The 26,048-nt window shown below is 49.5% G+C and overlaps 2 protein-coding genes and 1 pseudogene across 3 annotated transcripts in view; 2 read left to right on the top strand and 1 right to left on the bottom strand.

Annotated features, from left to right (window-relative positions):
- The window catches only part of C3 (complement C3), a 34,839-nt gene extending 24,531 nt beyond the window's left edge, over positions 1–10,308 (top strand). Inside the window, exons 28-41 of the mRNA XM_004277276.3 lie at positions 492–648; positions 2,126–2,289; positions 3,307–3,465; positions 3,614–3,673; positions 3,797–3,887; positions 4,009–4,060; positions 6,241–6,328; positions 6,447–6,533; positions 8,435–8,540; positions 8,945–9,034; positions 9,197–9,280; positions 9,722–9,805; positions 9,894–10,029; positions 10,117–10,308. Of these exons, the coding sequence (XP_004277324.1) occupies positions 492–648; positions 2,126–2,289; positions 3,307–3,465; positions 3,614–3,673; positions 3,797–3,887; positions 4,009–4,060; positions 6,241–6,328; positions 6,447–6,533; positions 8,435–8,540; positions 8,945–9,034; positions 9,197–9,280; positions 9,722–9,805; positions 9,894–10,029; positions 10,117–10,258 (1,500 nt within the window). The 3' untranslated portion in view covers positions 10,259–10,308. The remainder of the gene's footprint in view (positions 1–491; positions 649–2,125; positions 2,290–3,306; positions 3,466–3,613; positions 3,674–3,796; positions 3,888–4,008; positions 4,061–6,240; positions 6,329–6,446; positions 6,534–8,434; positions 8,541–8,944; positions 9,035–9,196; positions 9,281–9,721; positions 9,806–9,893; positions 10,030–10,116) is intronic.
- Positions 10,309–14,216: 3,908 nt separating this feature from the next.
- On the bottom strand, positions 14,217–15,733 carry LOC101281176 (C-terminal-binding protein 2-like; annotated as a pseudogene).
- Positions 15,734–20,030: 4,297 nt separating this feature from the next.
- TNFSF14 (TNF superfamily member 14) lies at positions 20,031–23,936 on the top strand. 2 transcript variants are annotated; one of them, XM_004277274.4, is made up of 4 exons: positions 20,031–20,351; positions 21,831–21,867; positions 22,113–22,154; positions 22,781–23,936. In XM_004277274.4, the coding sequence occupies exons 1-4, from the start codon at positions 20,133–20,135 to the stop codon at positions 23,206–23,208; spliced, it is 726 nt and encodes a 241-aa protein (XP_004277322.1). In that variant the 5' UTR covers positions 20,031–20,132; the 3' UTR covers positions 23,209–23,936. The 2 variants fall into 2 exon arrangements, with proteins under 2 accessions (XP_004277322.1, XP_012391253.1); XM_012535799.3 differs by lacking the exon at positions 22,113–22,154 and having other exon boundaries at positions 20,038–20,351.
- Positions 23,937–26,048: the final 2,112 nt, after the last annotated feature.

Below are 26,048 nucleotides of genomic sequence, written 5' to 3'. Positions count from 1 at the left end.
AATGATTGGGTAAGAGGTGTTCCCTTGGTGTGCTGAATCTGCCTCATACTAGCTCACGAGTGCCTTTTGGGGACATCTCTTCCCCACTGCATGTTCAGGGACATCACATTAGTAGCTTGAAATTGACCATCGTGGAAGTTTTTACACCACCGTAATTGGCAATCTATAAACTAGCAACCCCTCCACCCACCCACCCCCCAATCCCGTGCCTCCACTGGAGAGCTGGTTGTTAACAATGTTGTTTAAACATTTACTAGCACAACACAGGGTATATAGACTCCCCTGCCCCCCCCCCACCCCAGCACAGACTAGGTACTCAGCAACAAAGCAGCTCACAATGGGAAACCCTTGAAAATAGACAGATGCAAGGCAGATAGGTCCCAAGGACAGAAACCACCTGGTGCCCAAGAAGTGATGCTTATGTGATCCTTACCAGTTCTCTGTGGCAGCAACGCCCACCTGACCAGAGCACCCAATCCTCTTTCTCATAGAGCCTGGGGCGCAGCATCACTAAGGCAGGAGACTTCCTTGAAGACCACTACATAGAGTTGCAAAGACCATATACTGTGGCCATTGCTGGCTACGCCCTGGCTCTGTTGGGCAAGCTGGACGATGCCCTCGTCAACAAATTTCTGAACACAGCCACAGGTGAGGGGCAGCCTGGAGGGGTAAAGAGGGATGCATGGCTGGGGTGTGAGGGTGGCCCTCTCGAGCTGGGATGCATGGCTTTAAGCTGCACTGGGATGGACAGCTCCAAGCTGAGCTGGGATGGATGACTCTATGGTGTGAAAAGTTCTTAATGTAAGCCACACAAGAAGGTTCATTGCACAGTTTATTCAACAATGTTGAATGTTGTGTGTTGAGCACTTGCTATGACACGGCAGTGAGGTGTCATTAAGAACATGGGCTCTGACATCAGACAGATATAAATTGAAATCCCACTCTGCCACTTTCTCACTGTCTGACCTTGTACAAGTTGCTTAGCCTCTCTGGACCTTAGTTTCCTCATCTTAAAATGATACCTATGTCATAGGGTGGTTGTAAAGATTAAATGAATAATGCAAGTAGAAAAGGGTCTAGCATACTGTAAGAGCTCTATCACTGATAGCATCGTTGCCTTTAATATTGTTAATAATATCATTATCTCAAGGGTAATTAAGATCCGATAAGATAATGCCATAGGGAATTCAGCACAGTGATGACACTGTATCATGTTTGCACTCACTGATAATAAGATATCTCAAGTAACATAATGTAACATATACTAAAGTGGCTTAACACAACAAAAGTTTGTTGTTGGTGAACAGCTCTCCTCCGTACAGTAATGCAGGGATCCAGGCCTCTATCTTTTCCAGGCTCTGCCACTCTGGGGCCTCAGAACACATCCCATCCAAGCTGAAGGGGAAGTAGGAAGACTGTGCAATGGAGGTGGACCAGACATGGAAGGGTCCCCATCATTGCCGTGCACATTCCATTGGCCAGAGCTCAGTCATGTGGCCATACCTACCTGCAAAGGCATCTGGGAGATGTAGTCCAACTGTGTACCCAGGAAGAGGAGGGTATGGTTCTTAGTGACAGTCTCTGCCATTGTTACTTTCTTAGGCACTTGGGACACCACAGTGAATACAGCACAGCTCCTGCCATTATGGCCTCACACTCCAGTTGAAGAAAGAAATGAGTTAATAGGTTACTGTAGAGCATCATAGTGCTGGGATGGGAGAAGCACAGGATACTTTGAGAGACAGCAGGAAGAAGGGCCTCACCCAATCTTGGGGTGCCATTGAAGCTGAATTGTATAGGGTGGGTAAGAACCAACCAGGAGTAGATGGAGAAAAGGTGCTTCAAGTCAAGGGAACAGAATATGCAAAGGCTCAGAGGTAAGAATTAGCATGGCAAGTTTAGGGAATCTCCTGCAGTGGGGCTGCAGTTCAGAATTCAAATGGAGAAGTGAAGGTTAATGAGGGAAGAGAATGAGGCAGGAGCCAGCAGATTGAGGACCTTGAATGTGGGCCAGGACACCTGAACACCAACAGGTCTAGTATGAGTCTTTTTTCTGAGCTTTCTCTGAGCTATTTACAGGCTAGACAGAGCAGTGAGCATTATGGGGTGGGGGTTCTCCCTGCAGAAAGGAACCGCTGGGAGGAGCCTGGCCAGAAGCTCTACAACGTGGAAGCCACATCCTACGCCCTCTTGGCTCTGCTGATGCTCAAAGACTTTGACTCTGTGCCTCCTGTTGTGCGCTGGCTCAATGAGCAGAGATACTACGGAGGTGGTTACGGCTCCACGCAGGCAAGTAGCCCCACACCCCCAGGCACCTGCATCCCAACCTCCTATGGCCTCCCATTAGCTTTCTGGAGAAGACACCGAGACCAAGAGAGGCAGTGCTTCTGTCCCATGAGGCAGGATGATTGGAATGAAGTTGAGAAATCTTCTTTTTTTTTAATTGCAAACCCATCTATGGATTCTAGACTACATTCTGGATGCCTCAAGCTGTGTTCTGAGCCTCCTTTTCCATCCTGGTGTCTAGATCATGTTCTCAGGGCCCAGGTTCAGGTGTGAGCCTCTCTCTCCTCCTGTAGGTTCTAGACCATGTTCCCATTTCTATCACGTTCCCATCTTATCCTGTCTCACTGGTGGGTTCTAGACCAGGTTCTTAATGATTCTAGGCCATTATCCAAGCCTTTCTCTCCCACTGGTGGGCTCTAGGCCATGTTCTCAGTTCCATCAAGCTCTCAGTGTTACCGCATCTTACTGTGAGTTTTAGACCAGGTTCTCAGTTATTCTAGTCTCTAATGGGTTCTAGACCATGGGTTCAGTAACCTCAAACTCCAGCAACCTCAGATTCCAGTTTAACCCTTTTTCTTTCTGGTGGGCTCTCAATCACATTCTCGGCGTCACATTCCAATTTTGGGTTCTAGATCAGATGCTTAGTGTTCCCAGATTCCAATTTTATTCTTTTTTTCATGAGTGGGTTCTAGACACATTCTCAGTGCCTCTAAACTCTTGTCTCAGACTCTCTCCTCTGGATGGGTCTAGACCACCTTCTCAGTGTGGCTAGACTTTCAGTGTTATGTTTATACTTTCTGGTGGGTTCTAGACATGTTCCCAGTGTCTCCAAGTTCTGGTCTGAACCTCTCTCACTCAGAGAGTTCTAGGACATGTCCTCGGTATCCAGCAACCCCCAGTCGTATTCTCACCCTCTCTGGTGGGTTCTAGGTCACAGCCTCAGGGCCCCAAGTCTGATCTGAGTCTCTTCATCCTTCAGTAGATTCTAGATTCACCCTCTTTCTCTGTCATGGGCAACAGGCCACTTTTATGGTGTTCCAAGCCTTGGCCCAGTACCAGAAGGATGTCCCTGATCACAAGGAGCTGAACCTGGATGTGTCCATCCAACTACCCAGCCGCAGCTCTCAGATCAGACATCGTATCATCTGGGAATCTGCTAGCCTCCTGCGCTCAGAAGAGGTATAGCCACCTGGCCAAACCCTCATCACTTTCATCCTCCATGCCAGTCAGAGTTTGCTAGGAGGCGGGAGGGAGGGCAGATGCCCATCACAGCCAGGGGAAGGCTTGGTTCCCAATGCTCTCTCTTCTCTCTCCCCACTCCCCACAGACCAAGGAAAATGAGGATTTCACATTAACAGCTCAAGGGAAAGGACAGGGTACCTTGTCGGTAAGGAACGGGAACCCACACCTTCTTGGCCCACCACTTTCTCTAGGTTCCTCTGCCCCAGAGGCACCCTCTCCTTCCCAAGTCAAGTGGGCTGACACCTTGTCTCCCCTCTCATCTCGCCAGGTGGTGACCGTGTACCACGCCAAACTCAAAGGCAAAGTCACCTGCAAGAAGTTTGACCTCCAGGTTTCCTTACATCCAGCCCCCCAACCAGGTAAAAGGAGTCCAGACCCTATCTGTCACCCTTCCACCACCCCCATGCTAATGTCTCCCTCCCTCTTGGATCAGAACCCAGGAAACCCCCTACGCCATCCTTCTGTCTTCTGTGTTTCTAGTCAAGAAGCCTCAGGATGCCAAAAGCTCCATGATCCTTGACATCTGTACAAGGTAAGAGATGGGTCACTGGGGTTCATCTTGGCCATCCCTCTGTCTCTAGCAAGACTTCTTACAAATAATAACTGTGATGCTTAATGCTTTCTGAGAGTGTATTGTGCATCTAGTCCTGTGCTAAATACCCACAAGGAGACAGCAAGCAGTCCTCACTTTGCATGACAGTGTGAGACTGGCAATGACAATGTAAGCTGAGTCTGTACAAAGTCATCTTAATCATCCATGAAATTACAACTGTTCCATGACCTTTATTTTATTTTTTTTTAAACATCTTTATTGGAGTATAATTGCTTTACAGTGGTGTGTTAGTTTCTGTACTTTCTGCTTTTTAACAAAGTGAATCAGTTATACGTAAACATATGTCCCCATATCTCTTCCCTCTTGCGTCTCCCTCCCTCCCACCCTCCCTATCCCACCCCTCCAGGTGGTCACAAAGCACCGAGCTGATCTCCCTGTGCTATGCGGCTGCTTCCCACTAGCTATCTATTTTACGTTTGGTAATGTACATATGTCCATTCCACTCTCTCACTCTGTCCCAGCTTACCCTTCCCCCTCCCCATATCCTCAAGTCCATTCTCTAGTAGGTCTGTGTCTTTATTCCCGTCTTGCCCCTAGGTTCTTCATGACCTTTTTTTTTTTTTTAGATTCCATATATATGTGTTAGCATATGGTATTTGTTTTTCTCTTTCTGACTTACTTCACTCTGTATGACAGACTCTAGGTCCATCCACCTCACTAGAAATAACTCAATTTCGTTTCTTTTTATGGCTGAGTAATATTCCATTGTATATATGTGCCACATCTTCTTTATCCATTCATCTGTTGATGGACACTCAGGTTGCTTCCATGTCCTGGCTATTGTAAATAGAGCTGCAATGAACATTGTGGTACATGACGCTTTTTGAATTATGGTTTTCCATGACCTTTAAAAATTTTAGTCACAACATCAAAAACTCTCACACTGCCAGTTTTAAAGGTCTGGAGAAACGAAAGTATAGTAAGATGAGTATTTGTTGAGTACACTGTAATTTAAAACATCAGAACACTGAGACAACAATTGGTTGGGTTCCTTTTTCCCCCCTTTGTAAGATACTTCTCCAAAGCACTGTGGTTGGGACAGTGTCTCCTTTTTTCTCTTTGTCTAACTTGTGAGATAAAGCAAGCATCTTTTCGTGCCATAGTGAATTGTCACGTTCTCTTCTAAGTTTGGGTCAACTTCCAATATTTCATTCTTTGAGCTTTCAATGTCATCAGATATCCAAGAGACCCTTTAATGTGATGATGGTTTTTGCTGGCGTCCCTTCCTCTGGGACATCCACATCCTTTTTGTCACAACCACTTTCCTCACTTGTGTTGATCAGTTTGCCTCACTAAGTTCCTCTGACCACGTAGCTCGTCTTGCAAATGGCAGCAGAGTCAACCTCCCCGTGGTCTTCTATTTTTTCTCTAACTCCATTTATGTTTTACTCAAAGTTTGCTTCCAGTGTTATCACTCTTCATTTCATGGCTGTGCTTTCATCTTTGTTGGCCAATTCCCTCTTTCAATGATCCATTTTTGTAAAATGTCACACAGGTTTTTTCCACTGTGAGAGAAAGGAGTGACACGACTCACTCCTTGCTGTCTGTATGTGAACTGAAGAATGGATGCTCAGTGACCCAACAGACTCTGAAAGAAGGGATGTGATTGGTCACTGGTTGTGAGGTGCATCTGTTATTTATGAAGTGATTGGTGGAGTGAAGAGCTAGCAACAAGATTTGTCCTTTATGTCATTACTCACGATGAATATACCGTGGTACTGAAATCTGAACCATGGTGCTGAGGGACTGATGCTATTGAACTAGACCATGGTAACGGAATCATGCAAAGTGAGAACATGCCCATATTCTTATATCTTCATTCTCTAGAACTAAGGCAGGGAGAGAGGTTAAGTAACTCATCAAATGTTACAAAGAGCTGGGATTTGTACCCAGGCAGTTGGGCTTCAGAACCTGAGCAATTAATCACCTTGGTCATTATGCTACATTTCCTGTATTCCCCTTGGGGGAATGTTTCCTAAAATCGAACCTCACTCTATGCTGCTCTGTGGGAACTAGAGGCCTCAGTCCCTGATATGACCCCCTTGTTCAGGCAGTGACCCCACCTTAGGGCCCAACCCCTCTCCCCCTGCCCCATCCAGGTACCTGGGAGACCAGGATGCCACTATGTCAATCCTGGATATATCCATGATGACGGGCTTCTCTCCTGATATTGACGACCTCAAACTGGTATGAAGGTCTTGGGCTCGGGGGCTGGGATCCATGGGAAGGAGCCCAGGGTCTGGAAGGAGCTGGAGGGAGGGAAGGGGATGCAGGAGGGATTTTCACAAGCCTCACCCTTCCCCAGCTGAGCACTGGTGTCGACAGATACATCTCTAAGTATGAGCTGAACAAAGACTCCACAAAGAACACCCTCATCATCTACCTGGACAAGGTAAGGCTTCCACTGGCATCTTGACCCCTACCTGGCTGGCCTTTGCTTCTCCATTGGCCTTGTCTCCAGGTCAGGCCAGCCCCAGCCTAGGGGAGACAGGGTCTGGGATGCTGGTGTGGGAGGAAAGGGCATGTAAAACAAGGTCAACCCACCTTCTAGAAGCATCTCACCTTTTTTTTAAAAAAATGTATTTATTTATTTATTTTTGACTGCGTTGGGTCTTCATTGCTGCACGCGGGCTTTCTCTCGTTGCGGTGAGCAGGGGCTACTCTTCGTTTTGGTGCGCAGGCTTCTCATGGCGGTGGCTTCTCTCGTTGCGGAGCACGGGCTCTAGGCGCACGGGCTTCAGTGGTTGTGGTGCACGGGCTCAGTAGTTGTGGCTCGTGGGCTCTAGAGCGCAGGCTCAGCAGTTGTGGCACACGGGCTTAGTTGCTCGGCGGCATGTGAGATCTTCCCAGACCAGGGATCAAACCTGTGTCCTCTGCGTTGGCAGGCGGATTCCTAACCACTGCGCCACTAGGGAAGCCTGCAACTCACCTTCTGACCACTCATGTTCCAACCTCATTTTTCACTTGCTCCCTCCAGCCTCTTCTCATCAGAGTCTTGAATAACCATTGAAAAAAACCACCTTGGTTTAAAACAAAAAGTGCTCGGTGGAGAAAAAGGACTTCCCTTGCTCCCACCCCCTAGCATTTCTCTCTTCTCTTATTTTCTCTCCATCTAGCCTTCTCTTGCTGTCTTTATCTTGAACATAATTCCTTCTCTTTCCTGCTTATTTCTTCCCCTTCTTGTATCCGCATATCTTCCCTGCTAACTCCCTGTACCCTCACCCCATGTTAGTCAGCATAAGCAACACTAGCTACTATAATAAAACCCCTAAGAATATGGGGGTCTCAACACAAGAGACTTGTATGTCCCACTCGTGTAAAGTCCAGCTGGTACAGGAGGTAAGGAAGGGGACTTCTGCTCCATGTGGTCACGCAGGGATCCACGTACCTTCCATCTTGGGGTTCTGTAATCCCTGGGATTCTGGACTCCTCTGCTGGATCCATCCTTTCTAGAAGAAAACGGGGTTGTGCATGAGATGGGTTTTTTCTTTCTTTTTTTTTTTTTTTTGAGATGGGTTTTTTAATGGTTTTCTTTTTTGTATTTTAATTTTTCTACCTTAAAATTTTTATATAATTTCAACCTTACAGACAAATTTCACAGCACAATGAAGAAGTTCCATATAACCTTTACCCCAATTCACTAATGGTTAGCATTTTCCTCCAAATATACATGATGCCTATGTATATGTACATATATATGTATATCTGTTTCCTTTCTTCATCTCTCCCTTCTTCCCTTTCTTTTTTCTTTCTTCCTTTCTATTTATTGCAACTTTATTGAGATTTAATTGACATATAACACTGCGTAGGTTTAAGATGTACAACGTAATGATTTGATATGTGTATATATTGGGAAATAATTACCACAATAAGGTTAGTTACATCCATCCCCTCACATAGTTATAAAGTGTGTGTGTGTGTGTGTGTGTATGTGTGTGTTAAGAACTTTTAAGATCTAATCTTTTAGCAACTTTCAAATGTCTATTGCAGTCTTGTTAACCATGGAATGTGTTTAAGGATATAGATAGCAATCCTTGGCCAGAACTCAATCACATGGCCGCACGGAACTCAAAACATGCTGAGACGTGTAAACTAGCCATGCGCCGTGGAGAAAAAGAAATGGATTTGATGAACTGCTCATTAATTTTTGGCAAAGATTCCTGCTCCCCCCCATCTTGCCCACCCATATCCTTCCTTGAGCCCTCAGTTTCTCCACCACTGCTCCAACCTCCAGACCCCATGCTGGACTTCCTCCCATGTCACCCCCTTGACCAACCTCCTCCTCCTTTCCAGGTCTCACACAGCCTGGAGGACTGTCTATCCTTCAAAGTTCACCAGTACTTCAACGTGGGGCTCATACAGCCTGGGGCAGTCAAGGTGTACTCTTATTACAACCTGGGTGAGCAGCTGTCCTAGGGCCTGGGGTCCCAGGGATCTGGGAATTAGGAGTCTAGGGGTCCCAGGAATGCAGGAGTTAAGAGTCTGGGGGTCCCGGGAATCCAGGGGTTAGGAGTCTGGGGTTCCCAGGGATCTAGGAGTTAAGAGTCTGGGAGGGTCCCGGGAATCCAGGAGCTAGGCGTCTGGGGGTCCCAAGAATCTAGGAGCTAGGAGTCTGGCGGGTCCCGGGAATCCAGGAGTTAGGAGTCTGGTGGTCCTGGGGATATGGGACTTAGGGGTCTGAGGGTCCCAGGGTTGGGGACCTGGCCTCAGCAGGTCTGATGGACTGGAGTTGGGAAACTGAGACCCCCCAGCTGTGGTCTCTGGGGTGGAGGCCCTAGCCCTCGCCATCTCGTCTGCCCACAGATGAAGTTTGCACCCGGTTCTACCACCCGGAGAAGGAGGACGGGATGCTGGACAAACTCTGCCACAAAGATACATGCCGCTGTGCTGAGGGTGGGTGCGCAGGCGCCAGGAGGGGTGGCCACGCCCACTGGACCCCTGATTCCACGGGGTGGGGGCAGTGACCCGGGAGGGCTGGGCATACTCGTGGGTGGTAGGCCCTGAACGAGAAGCGGGACTTAGACCGTGTCCCCCGCCCACCCACCCACCCCACAGAGAACTGCTTCATGCAGCACACGGAGGACGAGGTCACCCTGGAGGACCGGCTGGACAAGGCCTGCGAGCCGGGCGTGGACTATGGTGAGTCTGGCGGGGGCGGGGCTGGGGGGGGTGGTGCGCGGGCGGCGCGCGCATGCGTGGTTGTGTGTGAGCGGAGGTGTGACGGCGCGTGTGGTCATTGCTACGTGTGGCTGTGGTTGTGTGTGTGATGTGTTGTGAGGGGCTCTGATTGCACGGGGAACCGTGGTCATGAGGGGGATGGTATGTGGGCGTGTGTGAGAGAGGAGTTTGTCCGTGGACAGGAGCAGCTGTCGTTGTGCCTGTGACTGTCGTTGTGGACGGCTGTGATTGTGTGCATGGCTGTGAGTGTGGCTGGGTATGTTACTGCGGTGGGGGGCGGGCAGGGGGCTTGAGCCTGCCTGGCTGTGGTCCTGCCCGTATCGGATTGGGAGGAGCTGGGTGACGGCGCCCCACAGACAACCCTGCCCAGGACCCACACTGTCTTCTTTCCCCCGCCCACAGTGTACAAGACCAGACTTCTCAGGAAGGAGCTGTCGGATGACTTTGACGATTACATCATGGTCATCGAGCAGATCATCAAATCAGGTTAGCCCTGCGTCTGCTGTCTTTCTGCCTCCCCCTCCCCCGTGTCCGTCCCTTCCCCCAGCTCAGCTTCCCTCTCCCTCCCCTTCAGGCTCCGATGAGGTGCAAGTTAAACAGGAGCGTAGGTTCATCAGTCACATCAAGTGCAGACAAGCCCTCAAACTGAAGGAGGGGGCCCACTACCTCGTGTGGGGCATCTCCTCTGACCTGTGGGGAGAGAAACCCAAGTGAGTGCCTGCCCTGCGCCTGCGCGTGCCCGCCTCCCCCCCCCCCGCCCTTCCCCTCCCCCTCCTGACCTGTCTGTCTTCCCCCAGCATCAGCTACATCATCGGGAAGGACACCTGGGTGGAGCTGTGGCCTGAAGCGGATGAATGCCAAGACGAGGAGAACCAGAAACTGTGCCAGGACCTGGCCAACTTCACCGAAAACATGGTGGTCTTTGGCTGCCCCAACTGATCCCACCACGATTGTCCACCAAATAAAGCTCCAGTTCTATTTCACAAGTCTCCCAAAGTCTGGAGCTCTTTGAGAGGGGGAGAGGCAGCTGTGATCCCCCGCTGCCTCACTTGCAGCTCAGCTCCATCCTACAGGAACTTCCTGTAGTTCACCTGCAAGTTCGCAGGCTTCCTCACCTACGACGCACGTGCCTGCCTCACTTGCACCTCACCTGCACCTGCATCTTCCCCTGAATCTCAGCTGCACCTCAGCTCCATCCGTACCTGAATTTTCATTTGCATCCTCACCAGCAGCTCACCGCTCCTTCACCTGAGTTCTCACCACCTTCCTTACCTGCCTCTTTATTGCACTGTCACCTGAACTCTTACCAGGATCTCATCTGAATCTTTACCTGCTCTCTCACCTGCACACTCAACCTGTACACTCGCCTGTATTTTCTGCATCTTCACCTGCTTCCCCCACCTACATCTTTACCTGTAAACTTACCTGTATCTTTACAAACATGCTTACCTATACTCTCACCTGTCTTTCCACTTGCATCTTCACCTGTATTTTCTCTGCATCTTCATCAGTGTGAGGACCTGCATGTTTACCTACATTCTTCTCTGGATGTCTTCCTGTATTCTTACCAGCGTCCTTATCTGCATCCTCACCTGCGTATTTACCTGCCTTCTCACTTGCACCTTCCCCTACGTCTTTACCTATGTCTTCACCAGCATCAGAACTCTCCAGTCCTCCTCTGCCTTCTCACCTTCATGCTCACCTGCATCCTTACCTGCCATCCTCACCTGTTCTCATCTTCATCCCATTTGCTCTCATCTGCAGCTGACTTTCACTCCATTTCCCGTCTCACGCATCCCATTTGCATCGTCTAGACTCACCCCACCCTCCAGGTCACCACTTTGTAGATGGGCCTGAACAGACTGGTAAGATTGTGTGAGGCGGCTGGGCCTGGAGGGGGCGGTAAAGGTCAGGCAGGGTGATGTTTCCAGCTGGAGCCCTGAGGGACCAAGCCAGAGATGTGACTCATATCTCAGCGGTTGAAGAAGGAGTGCAGGGGCTGTTGTGGTCACAGCCTCACCAGAAACACATGGTGGGGCAGCAGCCACAGTTGAGTGAGGCTGTCAAGGGGCCCCAAGTGCCTCTTCTAACTCCACCTGTGGTCCCTTGAGGACCGTTGAGGGTGGAATCCAGGCTCCGACTCGGTAAGGTCATCACAGGAAAACCCCCCTGAACCTGGAAGTCATGCCTGCATAGCCCCCTTCCCCTAAGACCCTGGGTCCTGGAAACCCCTCCTCCCAACTTCAGGAATGTTGGGGAAATTGACTCACAGTCTACCACAACTCCCTCCAGCCTCTAGTTGCCGGACACCCCCGTCAAGGGGAGACACAGAGATCCTCATTACTCACTAGGTGTCACAGCTGACATCTGCCAGGCCCCCCTGCCCTCCTTTATGTGCAATTTTTCGTTTCTTTTCTTGCTTTGTTTCTTTAATGTGTGGGATGTTTTTGTTTTTTACTTTTTTTTTTAGCATCTATGTTTCTAGGCTGTGAACAGCACAGACAGGACCTTACATTCTAAAGACAGCATGGAGTTGATTTCAGACAGTGAGGGTATCCAAAAAGGAAAGGAGATCAGGGTGACCTGGGAAGCCTGCCTGCAACGGGGCCAGCCAGTGAAGTCACTTAGATTGAAGGATGGTTCAGTTTATGTGTCAATTTTGTTAGGCTATGGTGACCAGTTGTTTGATCAAATATCAGGCTAAATGTTTCTCAGAAGGTTTTTTTTTTTGAAATATTTTTACTTTTTATTGAAAACTGCACTGAACACTAAATGTCCACCTTTACAATAAACAAATACAGTAATGGTAACACACTAAAATAAAACATATTTCTGATAGCCATTATTTTTCTGTTTGGGACAGTTTTGAAGGTTTTTTGGTCACAAAACAGGAATGTCAGGACTTCCCTGGTGGCGCAGTGGTTAAGAATCCACTTGCCACAGCAGGGGACATGGTTTCAAGCCCCAGTCCAGGAAGATCCCACATGCCGCGCGGAGCAACTAAGCCCGTGCGCCACAACTACTGAGACTGCGCTCTATAGCCTGCGAGCCACAACTACTGAAGCCCACGCGCCTAGAGCCCGTGTTCCGCAACAAGAGAAGCCACCGCAATGAGAAGCCTGCGCACTGCAACAGAGTAGACCCTGCTCGCCGCAACTTAGAGAAAGCCCACGCACAGCAAGGAAGACCCAGCACAGCCAAAAATAAGTTAAATAAATAAATTTATTTTTTTTAAAACTTGACAAAAAACCCGGAATGTCCCTATCCAAAGGCTCAAAATAGGCCATCTTTTAACCAAAAAGGCGGTGATTCACAAAAGGCTATGAATACAACATGTAACTAGCTGATATAAATCTAATAGAATTTGTTAAAATCAGTCACATCTAATAACACACCTGAAGTATTCTTATATAAAATATCTCATGAAGAAAAGAAGACTTTATCAATGTCTAAAAAAGTGCGTTTGTTCATAGACAATCTGACAAGTTACCATAAAATATTTCCTGAGATATAATGCAACATTATTCTTCTTGAACACTTTCAGTTCAAGACTTGCCACTCAATAAAATAGCTGAGGATATGAAACTGAGAAAATATTTTTGATTATAAAGAGCTTGTGAAACTTAATACTTTTTTTTTTTTTTTTTGCATCATCAGAAGGCATTACTGAGCTCACAACCAACATGCCCGCTCTGTATGCAGTTCAGATGGGTGAGGCTCCTCTGTACAGAAGCCTGTACTGTCTTTGATCCTATGCTTGTGGTTGTCTAACACAAACAGTTTTCTCCCCATTTTGTAGTAATTTAACCTTCCTATTAGCAAAAAAGGTAGTCAGCCCCCGTGGACTGAAGGAACTAGAGTCAGGATGGTGATTTCCTCTTACTATTTTTTATTTTGATGTTTGGAACTCTTTTTTGTTGTTGGGTTTTGGGTTTTTTTAATTTTTAAACTTTTTTTTTTTTTTTTGGCTACGTTGGGTCTTTGTTGCTGAGCATAGACTTTAGATGCCGCGAGAGGGGGCTACTCTTTGTTGCGGTGCGTGGGCTGCTCAATGCGACGGCTTCTCTTTGTTGAGGAGCACAGGCTCTAGGCGAAGGGACCTCAGTAGTTGTGGTTCTCGGGCTCTAGAGAGCAGGCTCAGTAGTTGTGGCGCACGGGCTTAGTTGCTCCGCGGCATGTGGGATCTTCCCGGGGTGGGGGGCGGGGGACAGGGGAATCCATGTCCCCTGCATTGATAGCAAGATTCTTAACCACTGAACCACCACGGCAGCCTGGTTTTTGGATTTTTAATTTTTTTTTAATTTTTTCTTTGTTTTCAATTGAAGTATAGTTGATTTACAATGTTAAGATGTTTGATGCAACATTCTAGAGCAAGGGGTTCAGGACCTGCTGTGCCCAAGAGACGGATAAAGGAAAAAGATCTATTTATTCTTTTTTTTTTTTAAAGAAACTGGCAATGTAATTTTTTCAAGTATTTTGTAAAATTTATTTGGCTGTGCCAGGTCTTAGTTTCGGCATGTGGGATCGAGTTCCCTGCCCAGGGATCGAACCTGGGCCCCCTGCATTGGGAGTGTGGAATCTTAACCACTGGACCACCAGGGAAGTCCCAAGATCTATTTACTCTTTGTGATTGGATGCACAGATGAAAATCTTAACTCACGATAACAGAAGTTGGTCGTTACTAAATCACGTCCAGTCTTTTTCCGTGCTTCTGTAAGCAGATGACATCTTCAGTTCGCCCCTGTCGCTAGCTCTTTTGTGGTTTTAACACCGTCCATGATGCAAATGTCCAGAATCAGTTTAAAAGACTGTCAAATTCCTTTTCTCTTGGTTCATCTATTTTTCACTGTCTCTTGGTGCCAGTTGTATCCAAATGATTACCTTTCCTCACTCTCTGCTATTGCTTGTTGGGGTGTTCTGGGCTGTCCCCATGTTTTTGTGGGCTGGTTGGGAGAGGGAGCTTGGGAAGGGTGTGCCACCGTGGGGAGGTTGTGGGTCCCCAGGATGCCCCGGGGCTTGATCCCTTCCAAGGCTGCAGGAAGTCCTCCCGGAGCCACGCCCATGATGCCTGGCGGGCGTCTGTAGGTGGCACCGTCGAACTCTGGATGAATTGCTCGCTGATCTATTACGGACCAGGGTGCTGTTATGACCAAGAATTCCTAGTTCACACAGTTTCTTAAGCTTTCTGGCACGCCACATGTGATTGTCTAGCTGGTCTCTGCTCACTATACCAGGCCTTGTGAGGTGTACAAATGAGATGTGGTGCATGTTTCAAGGAACCCTGAGCAAAGCCGAAAGGCTCCGATTGGTGCACCCAGAGGGCCGCCCCCTCATATCCTGCCTTCCTTGAGGGCTCAGGCTAAGACTTTCTCATCCACCAGTCCTCCGCCGGTGGCATTCACTAGGAATGCTCCTTGTCTCATCTGCTTTATAGTAAAATCAATGATGAGGTGGTGGTTATATCCGTTGAGACTACAGTGCAAGGAGATGCAGTCTCTCTGATACAGTAAGTCCTGTAGGGTGTAGATCCTCTGCACACCCAGGGACGGCTCGATCCCATCCTGCAAGTAGGGGTCATAAAATATGATGCTGAGGGAGGGAGGGAGATGCAAGAGGGAAGAGATATGGGAACATATGTATGTATATAACTGATTCACTTTGTTACAAAGCAGAAACTAACACACCATTGTAAAGCAATTATACCCCAATAAAGATGTTAAAAAAAAAAAAAGACACTAGAGCTATTCAATGGGGAAAGGAATATCATTTCAATAAATAGTGCTGGAACAACTGGAAAAAAATAAAATAAAATATGATGCTGAATCCAAACCATCTGCCCCGTGCGACAGAAGCACATGAGACCCAGCATCTCCCCACGGATGCAGGCTGCCCCTGAGGCAACCTCCCGGATCAGCTCGACGCTCTGTACCCACGGGCTTTCCGCAGTGCCTGGTACAGCCATGGGTTCCCCTGGGACAGATGGAGGTTGTGGCAGATGGTGGAGTCGTCTGTCTCTTCCACGGCCGCCATGGGATGTTAGCACGAGGCGATCCCGAGCTCGCCCGCAGCCTTGCCGTCCACGTGGTCGAAGCTGCTGCCTATCCGCACCATCACCCTCAGGGCCTCGAGCTCCTTCAGGTCCTCCCCGGTGAGGGTGATGATGTGGTACATCGTGGCACAGACAGCCTTGTTTAAAACCTTCTCGTGGATCTCCTGAGTGGACTGTGCGTCACAGAAGGCCACGGTGGCCAGGTCCTTCAGGATGGGCATCTCCACTGTGCAGTCTCGGCCATGGAACAGCGCCACCGGGGGGTGGGGGCGTGCAAAAGGCCCATCCATGATCTAGCGGAGGATACCTTCACAGATTCTGTCCAATCGCTGTCGCTTGACTTTGTGCTTATCCACAAGGGCCATTCTTTTTTTTTGGTCGCGGGGCACGCACCATTCCGGATCTTAGTTCCCGACCAGGGAGCGAACCTGTGCCTCCTGCAGTGGAAGTGTGGAGTCCTAACCACTGGACCGTACAAGGGCCATTATTTATCGAACTTTGCACCTCTCTCATTCAAAAGCCCAAGTGGTCCTCTAAGAACTTTGGGACCCTCTCAGGAGTCTGCGGGCATTATGCCACTAAGCACCCAATATAAATTTGTCCACAAACTCTGTAGTTCATGTCATGGGCTGTCCGTCTTTTCTTTTCTTTTTTTTTTTTAATTAATTTATTTTATTTATTTATTTTTGGCTGCATTGGGTCTTCGTTGCTTCGTGCAGGCTTTCTCTAGCTGCAGCGAGCAGGGGCTGCTCTTCGTTGTGGTGCGCGGGCTTCTCATTGCGGTGGCTTCTCTTGTGGAGCACCGGCTCTAGGCACACGGGCTCAGTAGTTGTGGCACGCGGGCTCAATAGTTGTGGTGCACAGGCTTAGTTGCTCTGTGGCATGCTGGATCTTCCCAGACCAGGGCTCAAACCCGTGTCCCCTGCATTGGCAGAAGGATTCTTAACCACTGCGCCACCAGGGAAGCCCCCATCCTTTTAAGAGATTCCAACTTCATTGATTTAAAACCGTTTCAGGTGATGAAACCCAAAGCAGGAAGATTCTGCTTCTCCTGGAGTTTCTTCTCAGGGGGCAGGAGACGCCAGCTTTCCTTATTTATGGACAGGAGGGGCTCTGGAGTTGGACGGGACTTCCAGCAGCTAACTCTCCCCTGTAGGTATTTTTAAAGATGTGATTCACACCTATGGCCAGTCGACTTTAAAAGCAGATTACCCATGGGACTTCCCCGGCAGTCCAGCAGTGGAGACCCTGCGCTTCCATTGCAGGGGCACGGGTTTGATGCCTGGCTGGGGAACTAAGATCCCACATGCAGTGTGGTGTGGCCAAATAAATTAATGAATTAAATTAACTTAAAGCAGATTACCCTTGATAATGTGGGTGGGCCTCTTCCAATCAATTGAAGGGCTGAGGAGAAAAAGTGGGTTTCCTGAGGAGGAAAGAATTCCAGCTGGCAGTGTCCAGATTCTTGCCGTCAGACTCAAGACCACAGCATCAACTCTTAACTGAGTCTCCAGTCTGCTGGCTTGTCCTACGGATTTCGGATTTACCAAGCTACAAAATCACATGAACCAATTCCTTACAATCAATCAATCAATCAATCTCTCTCTTGATTGATAGTTAGATGATAGATATTAGATATAGAGGTACATTATTGGTTCTATTTATCTGACTAACCCTGCCTAATATGGGTGGTCAGGGAAGGCTTCTGTGAGGAGGGGGTTCTTGAGTCAGGACATAGATGACAGGGAGGAGCCAGTCATGGGGGATCTGGAAAAGACTGCTCCATGCAGAGGGAACAGCAAGTACAAAAAACCCCAGATGCCCGGGTGCAAGGGCTTCAAGATAATGAAGACCGCTCAGTGTCTATTCTCTTTTTTTTAATTATTTTATTGAAGTATAGTTGGCTTACAATTTTCCTTTTGCCCCACCACTTGGCTTGCAGAATCTTAGTTCCCTGACCAGGGATTGAGTCCGTGCCCTCGGCAGTGAAAGCGCAGAGTCCTAACCACTGGGTTGCCAGGGAATTCCTCTTAATGTCTATTCTTACCTCAGCAAACAGCCCTTCTTCTATAAAGGGCCGTATAGTAAATATTTTAGCCTTTCAGGACCGAGAGATAAAATAGAGGATATTCTAAAGGTACTTATAAAATGAGAGGAAGATTCCAGCCTGCCATAGGCCCCATTAGCTTGGGATGGGCCACCCAGGGTGGAGGATGTGATTTGTGCTCTGCTACTGGAAACATTCTCTGGATGAAGAATGATGGGCCCAAGACTTGGAGATCCAGGTGGGTGGAGAGGGTGTGGGATGACCACTGAGGCCAGTTTCTCTCTGCTCCGGTGACAACCAGATCCCAGGCAACCTCTCTCTCCCAAATTCCAGCTGTCTCATGTGGATTAGCTGGCCAGAGTGGAGACAACATGCTGAGTCACCAACTCCCGGAATGAGATGCATCCACTCAACACCCAGCAGTTGATGACAGAGGACATGCCAACCTGTAGGTGGCAGCCAGTGTGACCAGCTACAAAGGGTGGACAGGGGTGAGCGCTGGCTGCTGGCCAAGGATGCCGGCACTGGAAGCAAAATGGGGAAGAGGGGCCAGAGGAGGATGCCCCATCTGAGACCCTACCACTCACTAAAGTGCCAGCCCCCAAGAGCAGCTCCCGTGGCTGTACAGAAACATGAGCCTGGCCTGATTCAGCCCATGAGCCATAATTTGCTAACCCCCACAAGCTCAATGGAAGGTCATTGGAAGATTTTAAACATGGAAGAGGTGAGACCTGACTTACGTGTTTAAAAGCTGATGCCAGCAGTTCCAATCCTAGGTACACACCCAAAAGAATAGAGAGCTGGAACCCAGACAAATACATGCACACACATGCTTGTAGCAGCACTTTTCAGAATAACCAAAAGGTGGAAATGACTTAAATGTCCATTAACGGGGGAATGGATAAGCAAAATGTGGTTCGTCGTACACTGGAATATTACTCAGCCTTAAAGAGGAGTGAAGCACTGACACTCGCTACGATGTGGATGAACCTTGAAAACATCCTCTGTGAAAGAAACCAGACGCAGAAGACCACGTAGTGTATATTTCCATTTTTTTTGAAATGTTCAACACAGGTAAATCCATAGAGCAGGACAGCAGACTCGTGGTTGCCAGGGTCTGTGGGTGGGAGAGTTGGGGAGCGACTGCTTCATGGTTATAAGGTTTACTTTGGAAATGCTTTGGAAGTAGGTAGTGTTGCACAACATTGTAAATGTACTAAATGACACTGAGTTGCTCGCTTTAAAATGGTTTGTTTTCTGTGGTGTGAATTTACCTCAAATAAATAAATAAGGAAATAAGCGAGGCCATGCCAGCTCCAGGGTAGAGAATGAATTATAAGGTGGCAAGAGGTAGAGTAGTACATCCATTTGGGAAGCTACTGCAAGTGTCCAAGCAAGACATGATGCCAGCAGTTCCAACCCTAGGTATACACCCAGAAGAATTGAGTGTCTTAGTGCATCCGGGCTGCTATAACAAGATACCCTAGAGTGAGTGTCTTAAACAACAGATATTTACTTCTCACAGTTCTAGAGGATGGAAGTCTGAGATCAGGGTGCCTAAGTGGTTGAGTTCCAGTGAGAGCCCTTCTCCTGGCCCTCTTGTGGCTTGTATCTGGCCTCCTCCTCTCTGTATCCTCACATGGCAGAGAGGGAAAGAGAGCATGTATCTTATATCTCATCTTATAAGGACACTAATCCTATTCAGGAGGGCTCCACCCTCATGCCCTAGCACCTCCTAAAGGCTCCACCTCCAAATACCATCCCATTGGGGGTTAGGGTACCAACATCAATTTGGAGGGCACGTAAACATCCAGTTCATAGCACTTAGGGTGGTCGCAGTGGAAATGGAAACAGGTGGGCGCATTTGAGATCTGGTTTAGAGGTTGAATCAACAGGGCCTGCTGAGGGTAGGATGTCGTGACAGGACGGAAGCAGGGGTCCAGGATAACTCCCAGGCCTTGAGTTTAGTTAGCTGAGTAGACAGTGGTTCTACCCTCTGACTGTGAATTTCAATTAAAACCTGCATGCATGCACACACGTGTTCATGCAGACATGCAAGCACACTCAAGCACGCACCTGCACCTGCACATCCATGCATGAACACGCATGCATGCGTGCATACACAGCACACACATGCATACACACAGACACACATGCACACACTCACACACACGCATATACACATCCACACATGCGCACACACACAAACCACTCATATTTTCCACTGCTCTTATCACCATCTCAAACACTAAATAGTGTTTTCTTTTTGGGGTTTCTTATTAGTTTTTCTCAGCCCGCTAGAATGGGAGCTCCATAAGACCAAGGACTTTTGTCTCCCTTGTTCATGGCTGTGCCCCCAAACCTAGAACAGTGCCTGGCACACAGGAGGTGCTCAGTCAGTATTTGACAACCATGTGAATGACACGGCCAGAAGGGAAAACTGGGGCTTTCCCTCTCCCATCCCCACCTGAGTCACATCTTCAGATGCTTCTGGAGAGACTCTGAGTGAGAGAGAGATGGGGCCGGGCCAGGGGTGGGGGGACAGGAAGAAGAGGAGGATGAGTGGGGAAGGGGGAGGGGCAGCCCCGGGACCCACAGGCGCCTGTCAACAGCGTGAAAAGCCCAGGAGTGTTGGGCAATCGTGGTTTCCTCCCAGCCCGCAGGACCCAGCCGTGCCAGCCCAGCCCCGGGCGTCTTGGGGCCTCGTCCGCTCAGGCATGGAGGAGACAGTGGTGAGGCCCTCGGTGTTCATGGTGGATGGACAGACGGACATCCCTTTCACAAGGCTGGGGCACAGACGCAGGAGACAGGCCTGCAGTGCAGCCCGGCTGGGCCTGGGCCTCCTGCTGCTGCTGTTGACGACCGGAATGGCTGTCCAGGGCTGGTTCCTGCTGCAGCTACACTGGCGCCTGGAGGTGATGGCCGCCCCCCTGCAGGTAAGTGGTGCTGGGGTGGGGGTGGCGGGGCTTGAAGCCAGTGTCACTGAGCATCTGTGTGTGTGTGTATGTGCAGAATGGAGGACAGACTGAGAGCAGCCCAAGGCAAGTTAATTCACCTCTCGGAACCTCAGTTTCCTCATCTGTAAAATGGGCGTGATAATAAGCATCTTCCTAGGGAATAAAATATGACATTGTGTGTGTGGTGCCCAGCTGGCCCACAGCAAGCATTCAACCAATGGGAACAGACATTTTTTTTTTAATTGAGATATAATTGACATAGGACATTGTGTAAGTTTAAGTGTACAACATATTAATTTGTTACATAAATATTGCAATAGGGTTGCTATTGTAGTGTTAGCTAATGCCTCTCTGGTATCACATAAATATCATTTCTTCTAGTGGTGGGAACTAACAAAATCTAAGCCTTTAAGAAGTTTAACGTTTATAACACAGTTGTGTTGTCTGTAACCCCTGAAATCGACATTCTGACATGGCTAGTTATTATTATTTTTTAATATTTATCGGACTCTTCCATTTAGCCACTTTTATCTTTATTTTTAATTTTTTGGCCGTGCCGCGCAGCACGCGGGATCTTAGTTCCAAGACCAGGGATGGAACCCGCACACCCTGCACTGGAAGCGCAGAGTCTTAACCACTGGACCGCAGGGGAAGTCCCTGACATGGCTAGCTGTCATCAGCCGTAACCAGATCACCATTTTTGGGACTGTCACTAATCCACTGCGTCCGAGTCTGTGAAAATCTCTCTGCATCCATTTCCCATTGGCCTTGGATGTCTCCGTCGGTCTGTCTGCCACACCTGTGGGTCTGTGTGTCCCAAGCCACGCCCATGTGGTCTCAGCCTTTTTGCTTCCAGGTCCTTTCTCCTCATGGCGGGAACTGTGCTGCTGTTCTGCACGCATGTACCCACACGGCCATGTGCTCACCTATCTACAGCCCATGTGTTGACATCATGTGTCTTTGTTTCTGCGTCTCTGTGTGCCCAGACCCACGTGGCTCCATAAACCATGCAACCCACGTACCTGCATCCACGTGTGACTTGTCAGTGTGTCACACAAGTGTCCATGTCTGTGCCCATGTGTCCATATCCACACGTTAGCATTTATGTCCAAGTGTCCAGCCATCCAGGTGGCCATGTGTCTTTGACAGCACTTTTTTACTAAACCCTTATAGTACCTGCTCTCTGCCGGGCACTGTAATATGCTTTTCACATGAGAATTCGCTGAATCTGAAGCAGGCACTTTTCACGTGTCCATTTACAGAGGGGAAAACTGAGGAACTGGATGGTTAAGAGCCTGCTGGGCGGCGGGGTGTGAGGTGGGGTGTGCACGTGGCCTTGGATATGTCTGAGGGTGATGTCTGTGCCCGTGGTCTGCATGTGTCTCTCAGCCACGAATCTGAGTGATGCCAGGGCGTGGGCCCCGCAGATCCTCACCATGGGCTGCTCTGCACTTTTAGGACAGAGGTGCAGGATCCTGGGATCAGCTGGTGCAAGGTGAGTCAGGGTCCTGGTCCCAGGAGAAGGGATGGAATGGTTCCCACGCTGCCCCCACCCCTTCAGCCCATTGCCCAATGTGATTTGCACAACTGGCCTAAGCCCCACAGATGCCCGTCCCCCAAGCTGGAGAAGCAGAAGTTTGGGTCATTCCGGAAAGGGTGGGGTTGACACCAGGAGGTGGACTGAATGACCCCTCTGGAGGCTGGCCCTTACCCCTCTGACTTCTAACCCTCTCTCCCCAGATCGGAGGCCCCAGCGGGCCAACCCGACAGCACACCTCACAGGTGAGGGGGCCCCCAAGTCCTGGTAGGGGCTAGGGGTTCAGCGTGTCCTGGGGAGACCAGACAGACACCCCAACATGGCAGCGTATTCCTTCATTCATTAATTATTCACAGAGCTGCCCAGAGCACAGGCACTGCCTAGGTCTGTGAATTTCCTAATTTTATTTATTGAATAAACCCTTGTACCAGTGCTTACTCTGTGGCACGCACCGTGACGTCCTTTCCACCTATTAATTCATTAAATCCTTAGCCGATACTATTCAGAGCTCCATTTTACAGAGACGGAGACTGAAGAACTCGGAGGTTATAAGCCTACTGGGCCAGGATGTGTTCTGCCACTTACAACTTCTGACAGTTTGGGCACATCAATTGCTCTGTGCCTCAGTTTCCCCGCCTGCAAGAAGGGGATGAAACGAGTTAAGATGTATGATAAGCACGTTATTTTGCCACTTCCTGGGCCTCCGTTTCCCCACCTGTAAAGTGAGGATAAAGTGAGTTCATATATCTAAAGCTCTGGAACAGCCTAGCACAGAGGGGGTGGCACTCAGAGAGGGGTGGCGACTGGCCTGGGGTCACACAGCAAGCGCGGGACCTGTGCCTACCAGCTCCCCCTCTGTCTCCCTCCGCAGGGGCCAACTCCAGCCTGACAGGCAGTGGGGGCCCGCTGCTGTGGGAGACGAAACTGGGCCTGGCCTTCCTGAGGGGCCTCACCTACCGGGACGGTGCCCTGGTCATCGCCCAGGCCGGCTACTATTACATCTACTCCAAGGTGCAGCTGGGCGGTGTGGGCTGCCCCCAGAGGCTGACCGGCGGCCTGCCCATCACCCACGGCCTCTACAAGCGCACGGCCCGCTACCCCGAGGAGCTGGAGCTGCTGGTCAGCCGGCGGTCACCCTGTGGGCGAGCAGGCAGCCCCCGGGTCTGGTGGGACAGCAGCTTCCTGGGCGGAGTGGTCCACCTGGATGCCGGAGAGGAGGTGGTGGTGCGCGTGCCCGATGAGAGCCTGGTCCGAGTCCGCGATGGTACGCGGTCCTACTTCGGGGCGTTCATGGTGTGAAGGAAGGAGCCAGGGTAGACTGAACGGAGTCCGACAGACAGAGACCTCAGAGGGTGCCTCGGGAGACAGGAAAACCAGCAAGCAGAGATTTTGAAGTGTGCCCAGAAGAACCCCAAACTCGACAGGTGGAGAGCTAATTGGGGACCACCGGGACCAAGAACCGTTATCCCACAAGGTGAAAGACCCAGCAGGCACCTCTGAAGAACCAGAGGAGACTGCAGACCCTGCCATGGACAACACTGAAGACACAGACCTGGAGACTTGGGGGTCTGTTAGCCCCAAGCAGGGGTAAAGCTGATCTGCCTGATATTCAGGAAAAAGGGGTGAGGGGTGGGTATTTATACTTCTGATTCAGAACTAAGTGGGACTTGGGGGTCCGGGGAGTTGACTGAGAACAGGAAACGTCTTATCACCCTCTCCATTCTCACAAGTGTGGGCAGAGTGGGGGAGGGCAGATTTATCACTAGGACTCACCCACCAGTGGAGAGCCCCGCCCAGCCCCACCCATGGTCTTAGTCACCTACCCAAGTCCCACCTACGGGCTTGTGGCCACACCACAGCCTGGCCATGAAGTTACACTCAGAGATGCAGGCATAGGGATGTGCTGGTAGATGTTTGACAACCAGGTTTTCTGGGAGGGGAGAGGCTTTGTAGTATCTGTCGATTTCCATGGTGTAAATATTCCCACTGTGGCTGGTCTCTGTCTCCCATATAAATCATCAACCAGTTGGCTGTATCCCAGCTCTGCTAAGAGCTCACATTCCATCAGGACAGCAAAACTGTTTCAGCACCCAAGCCAGAGCCTGGCACAGAGCCACTTGGAAAATGTTTGCAGAAAAAAACACAAAGAAAGAGAGAGTGAGAGAAGGAAGGGACGGAAGGAGGGAGGAAGAGAAGGAGGGAGGGAGGGAGGGAGGGAGGGAGGGAGGGAGGGAGGAAGGAAAGAAAGAAAGAAAGAAAGAAAGAAAGAAAGAAAGAAAGAAAGAAAGAAAGAAAGAAAGAAAGAAAGGAAGGAAGGAAGGAAGGAAGGAAGGAAGGAAGGAAGGAAGGAAAAAGGAAAGGAAGAAAGAAAGAAAGGGAGAAAAGAAAGAAGCTACCATCACAGCTACAGCATCACAGAGAATCACAGCCCCACAAGTTCAGTCACTCCTTCACAACCACAGACACATACACAGAAAGCATCAGATTCTCATACAACCTCACACAAGTCATAGCATCACAAGCCCTCAATCACAAACACTGCATTACAACCACATAGGACACAGTCACACACAAGTCATCATCAGTGCCTCAGTCACCCACACAGGCCATACAGTCACACCACGTGTGACACACAGGATACAACGCTTCTCACATCAGACTTCCACATGCTGTCTCACAGTCACACCCATCACACACAGAGCATCACAACGGCACACACACAAATACACACACAGCCTCAAGTTCCTCCTAGCCAAGACATATACATACTGAGGTGAGGACCAGACTTAGTCTGTAGCCCTGGTCCCCTTGACCACTCGTCTTGGAAATAAATGGTGAACTTTGCACTGGATCTGTCTAGTTCATAGGGGAAGGACGGCTCATGAAGGCATAGGGATAGAGGGGATGACCCACAAAGGTCACTTTTACAGCTGAGAAATACGAACCCAGCTGGCTCAACTCCATGCAGGAAGCTTAGCAGGGAAACCAGAGACCTGATGCCCAGGTCTGCCTTAGCCTCAAATCGACAATTCCTGAGAAAGCAGGGGCTACACACTTCCAAGTACCCTAACTGCAGACCTCCAGCACAGATTGGCAGTCTACCCAGCCAGGCGGAAGCTTGGAGTAACTGGGGGCATGAAAGAGTGTGGGGCGGGGCAGATAATGATATGCATACAAATCAAATGGTTTATGCAAATGAGCATGGACCCAGGAAGTAAGACTTCCCTGGAGCCTAGGATGAAGACTCAGACCTCAGAGGTGAATGAATCATTCTTGTTATTGTTGACATTGTTGTTGACATCGTTGCCTGGTACAGGGGTGAAGGGGGCTTTGTGATCAGATGGTCCTGGGTGCCAAGTCTACTCTACCACTTCCTGGCAGTGTGACCTGGAGCAAATCCCATCACTTCTCAGTACCTCTTAGGTAACAAGAGTCCTTACCTCCTAGGTTTATTGTAAAGATTAAATCTGATGAGGAAAAAGCCATTTGGTATGGTGCCTGGTACACAGTAAGAGAGCCATACGTGTGTGAGTGCCCTAAGTGATTTACAAACGTTAAGGAGAGCATTTGTCAGGCACGTCGCCTACGCCAGGCATCTCGTGCAAGTCACACCTTTATCTAGATCCCTGGGCAGGAGCTGTTGTCGCCCCCATGTTCCAGATGCAGAGACTGAGGCAGGGATGCGTCCCCCACTCTGCCTGCACCAAAGGCACACAGCTTCATGCCTCTCTGCCTGTGTTGGGCTGGTGGGAGATGAGACAGCCCCAGATGCCCAGACCCCACGCATGCTGGAGTTTCCTTTGCTCTCATCATGGTCTTTCTGTTTCTGTGGCTTTAATGAGGAGACCAAGGCGTGGGGAACTTATCAAAGCCACCAGCAGCCACCAGCGTCTGCCTTGGGATGGAACCTCTAAGTTTAGCCTCCGAAGATCATTCCTGGGAGGGGCCTTGATTTCAGATAAAGTGCAGGAGCAGCAAGGCCACAGCCCAAGCCAGTGACCTACTTTACAACTTCTTAGAAGTCTATCTACTTGATTTCCGCTTTCACCTCTGGTGTCTTTTCAGATTTCACCCTCCCGCCCCACCAACTCTCTCAAGACCCAAAGTCTGCTATCCTCAGACTCCTTCCCAGCCCAGGG

The sequence above is a fragment of the Orcinus orca genome, chromosome 3 (genome assembly GCF_937001465.1).
Source record: "Orcinus orca chromosome 3, mOrcOrc1.1, whole genome shotgun sequence".
NCBI classification, from domain to species: domain Eukaryota; kingdom Metazoa; phylum Chordata; class Mammalia; order Artiodactyla; family Delphinidae; genus Orcinus; species Orcinus orca.
Note: the sequence above shows the minus strand (reverse complement) of the source record. Positions and strands in the feature narration are given on the sequence as shown.

Bases quoted from the DNA above. Each gene is read 5' to 3' on its own strand.
- TNFSF14 (XM_004277274.4), top strand. From the start codon at position 20,133: ATGGAGGAGACAGTGGTGAGGCCCTCGGTGTTCATGGTGGATGGACAG. The intron at 20,352-21,830 runs GTAAGTGGTGCT...CTGCACTTTTAG, and splicing joins TGATGGCCGCCCCCCTGCAG to GACAGAGGTGCAGGATCCTG. The intron at 22,155-22,780 runs GTGAGGGGGCCC...CTCCCTCCGCAG, and splicing joins CCCGACAGCACACCTCACAG to GGGCCAACTCCAGCCTGACA.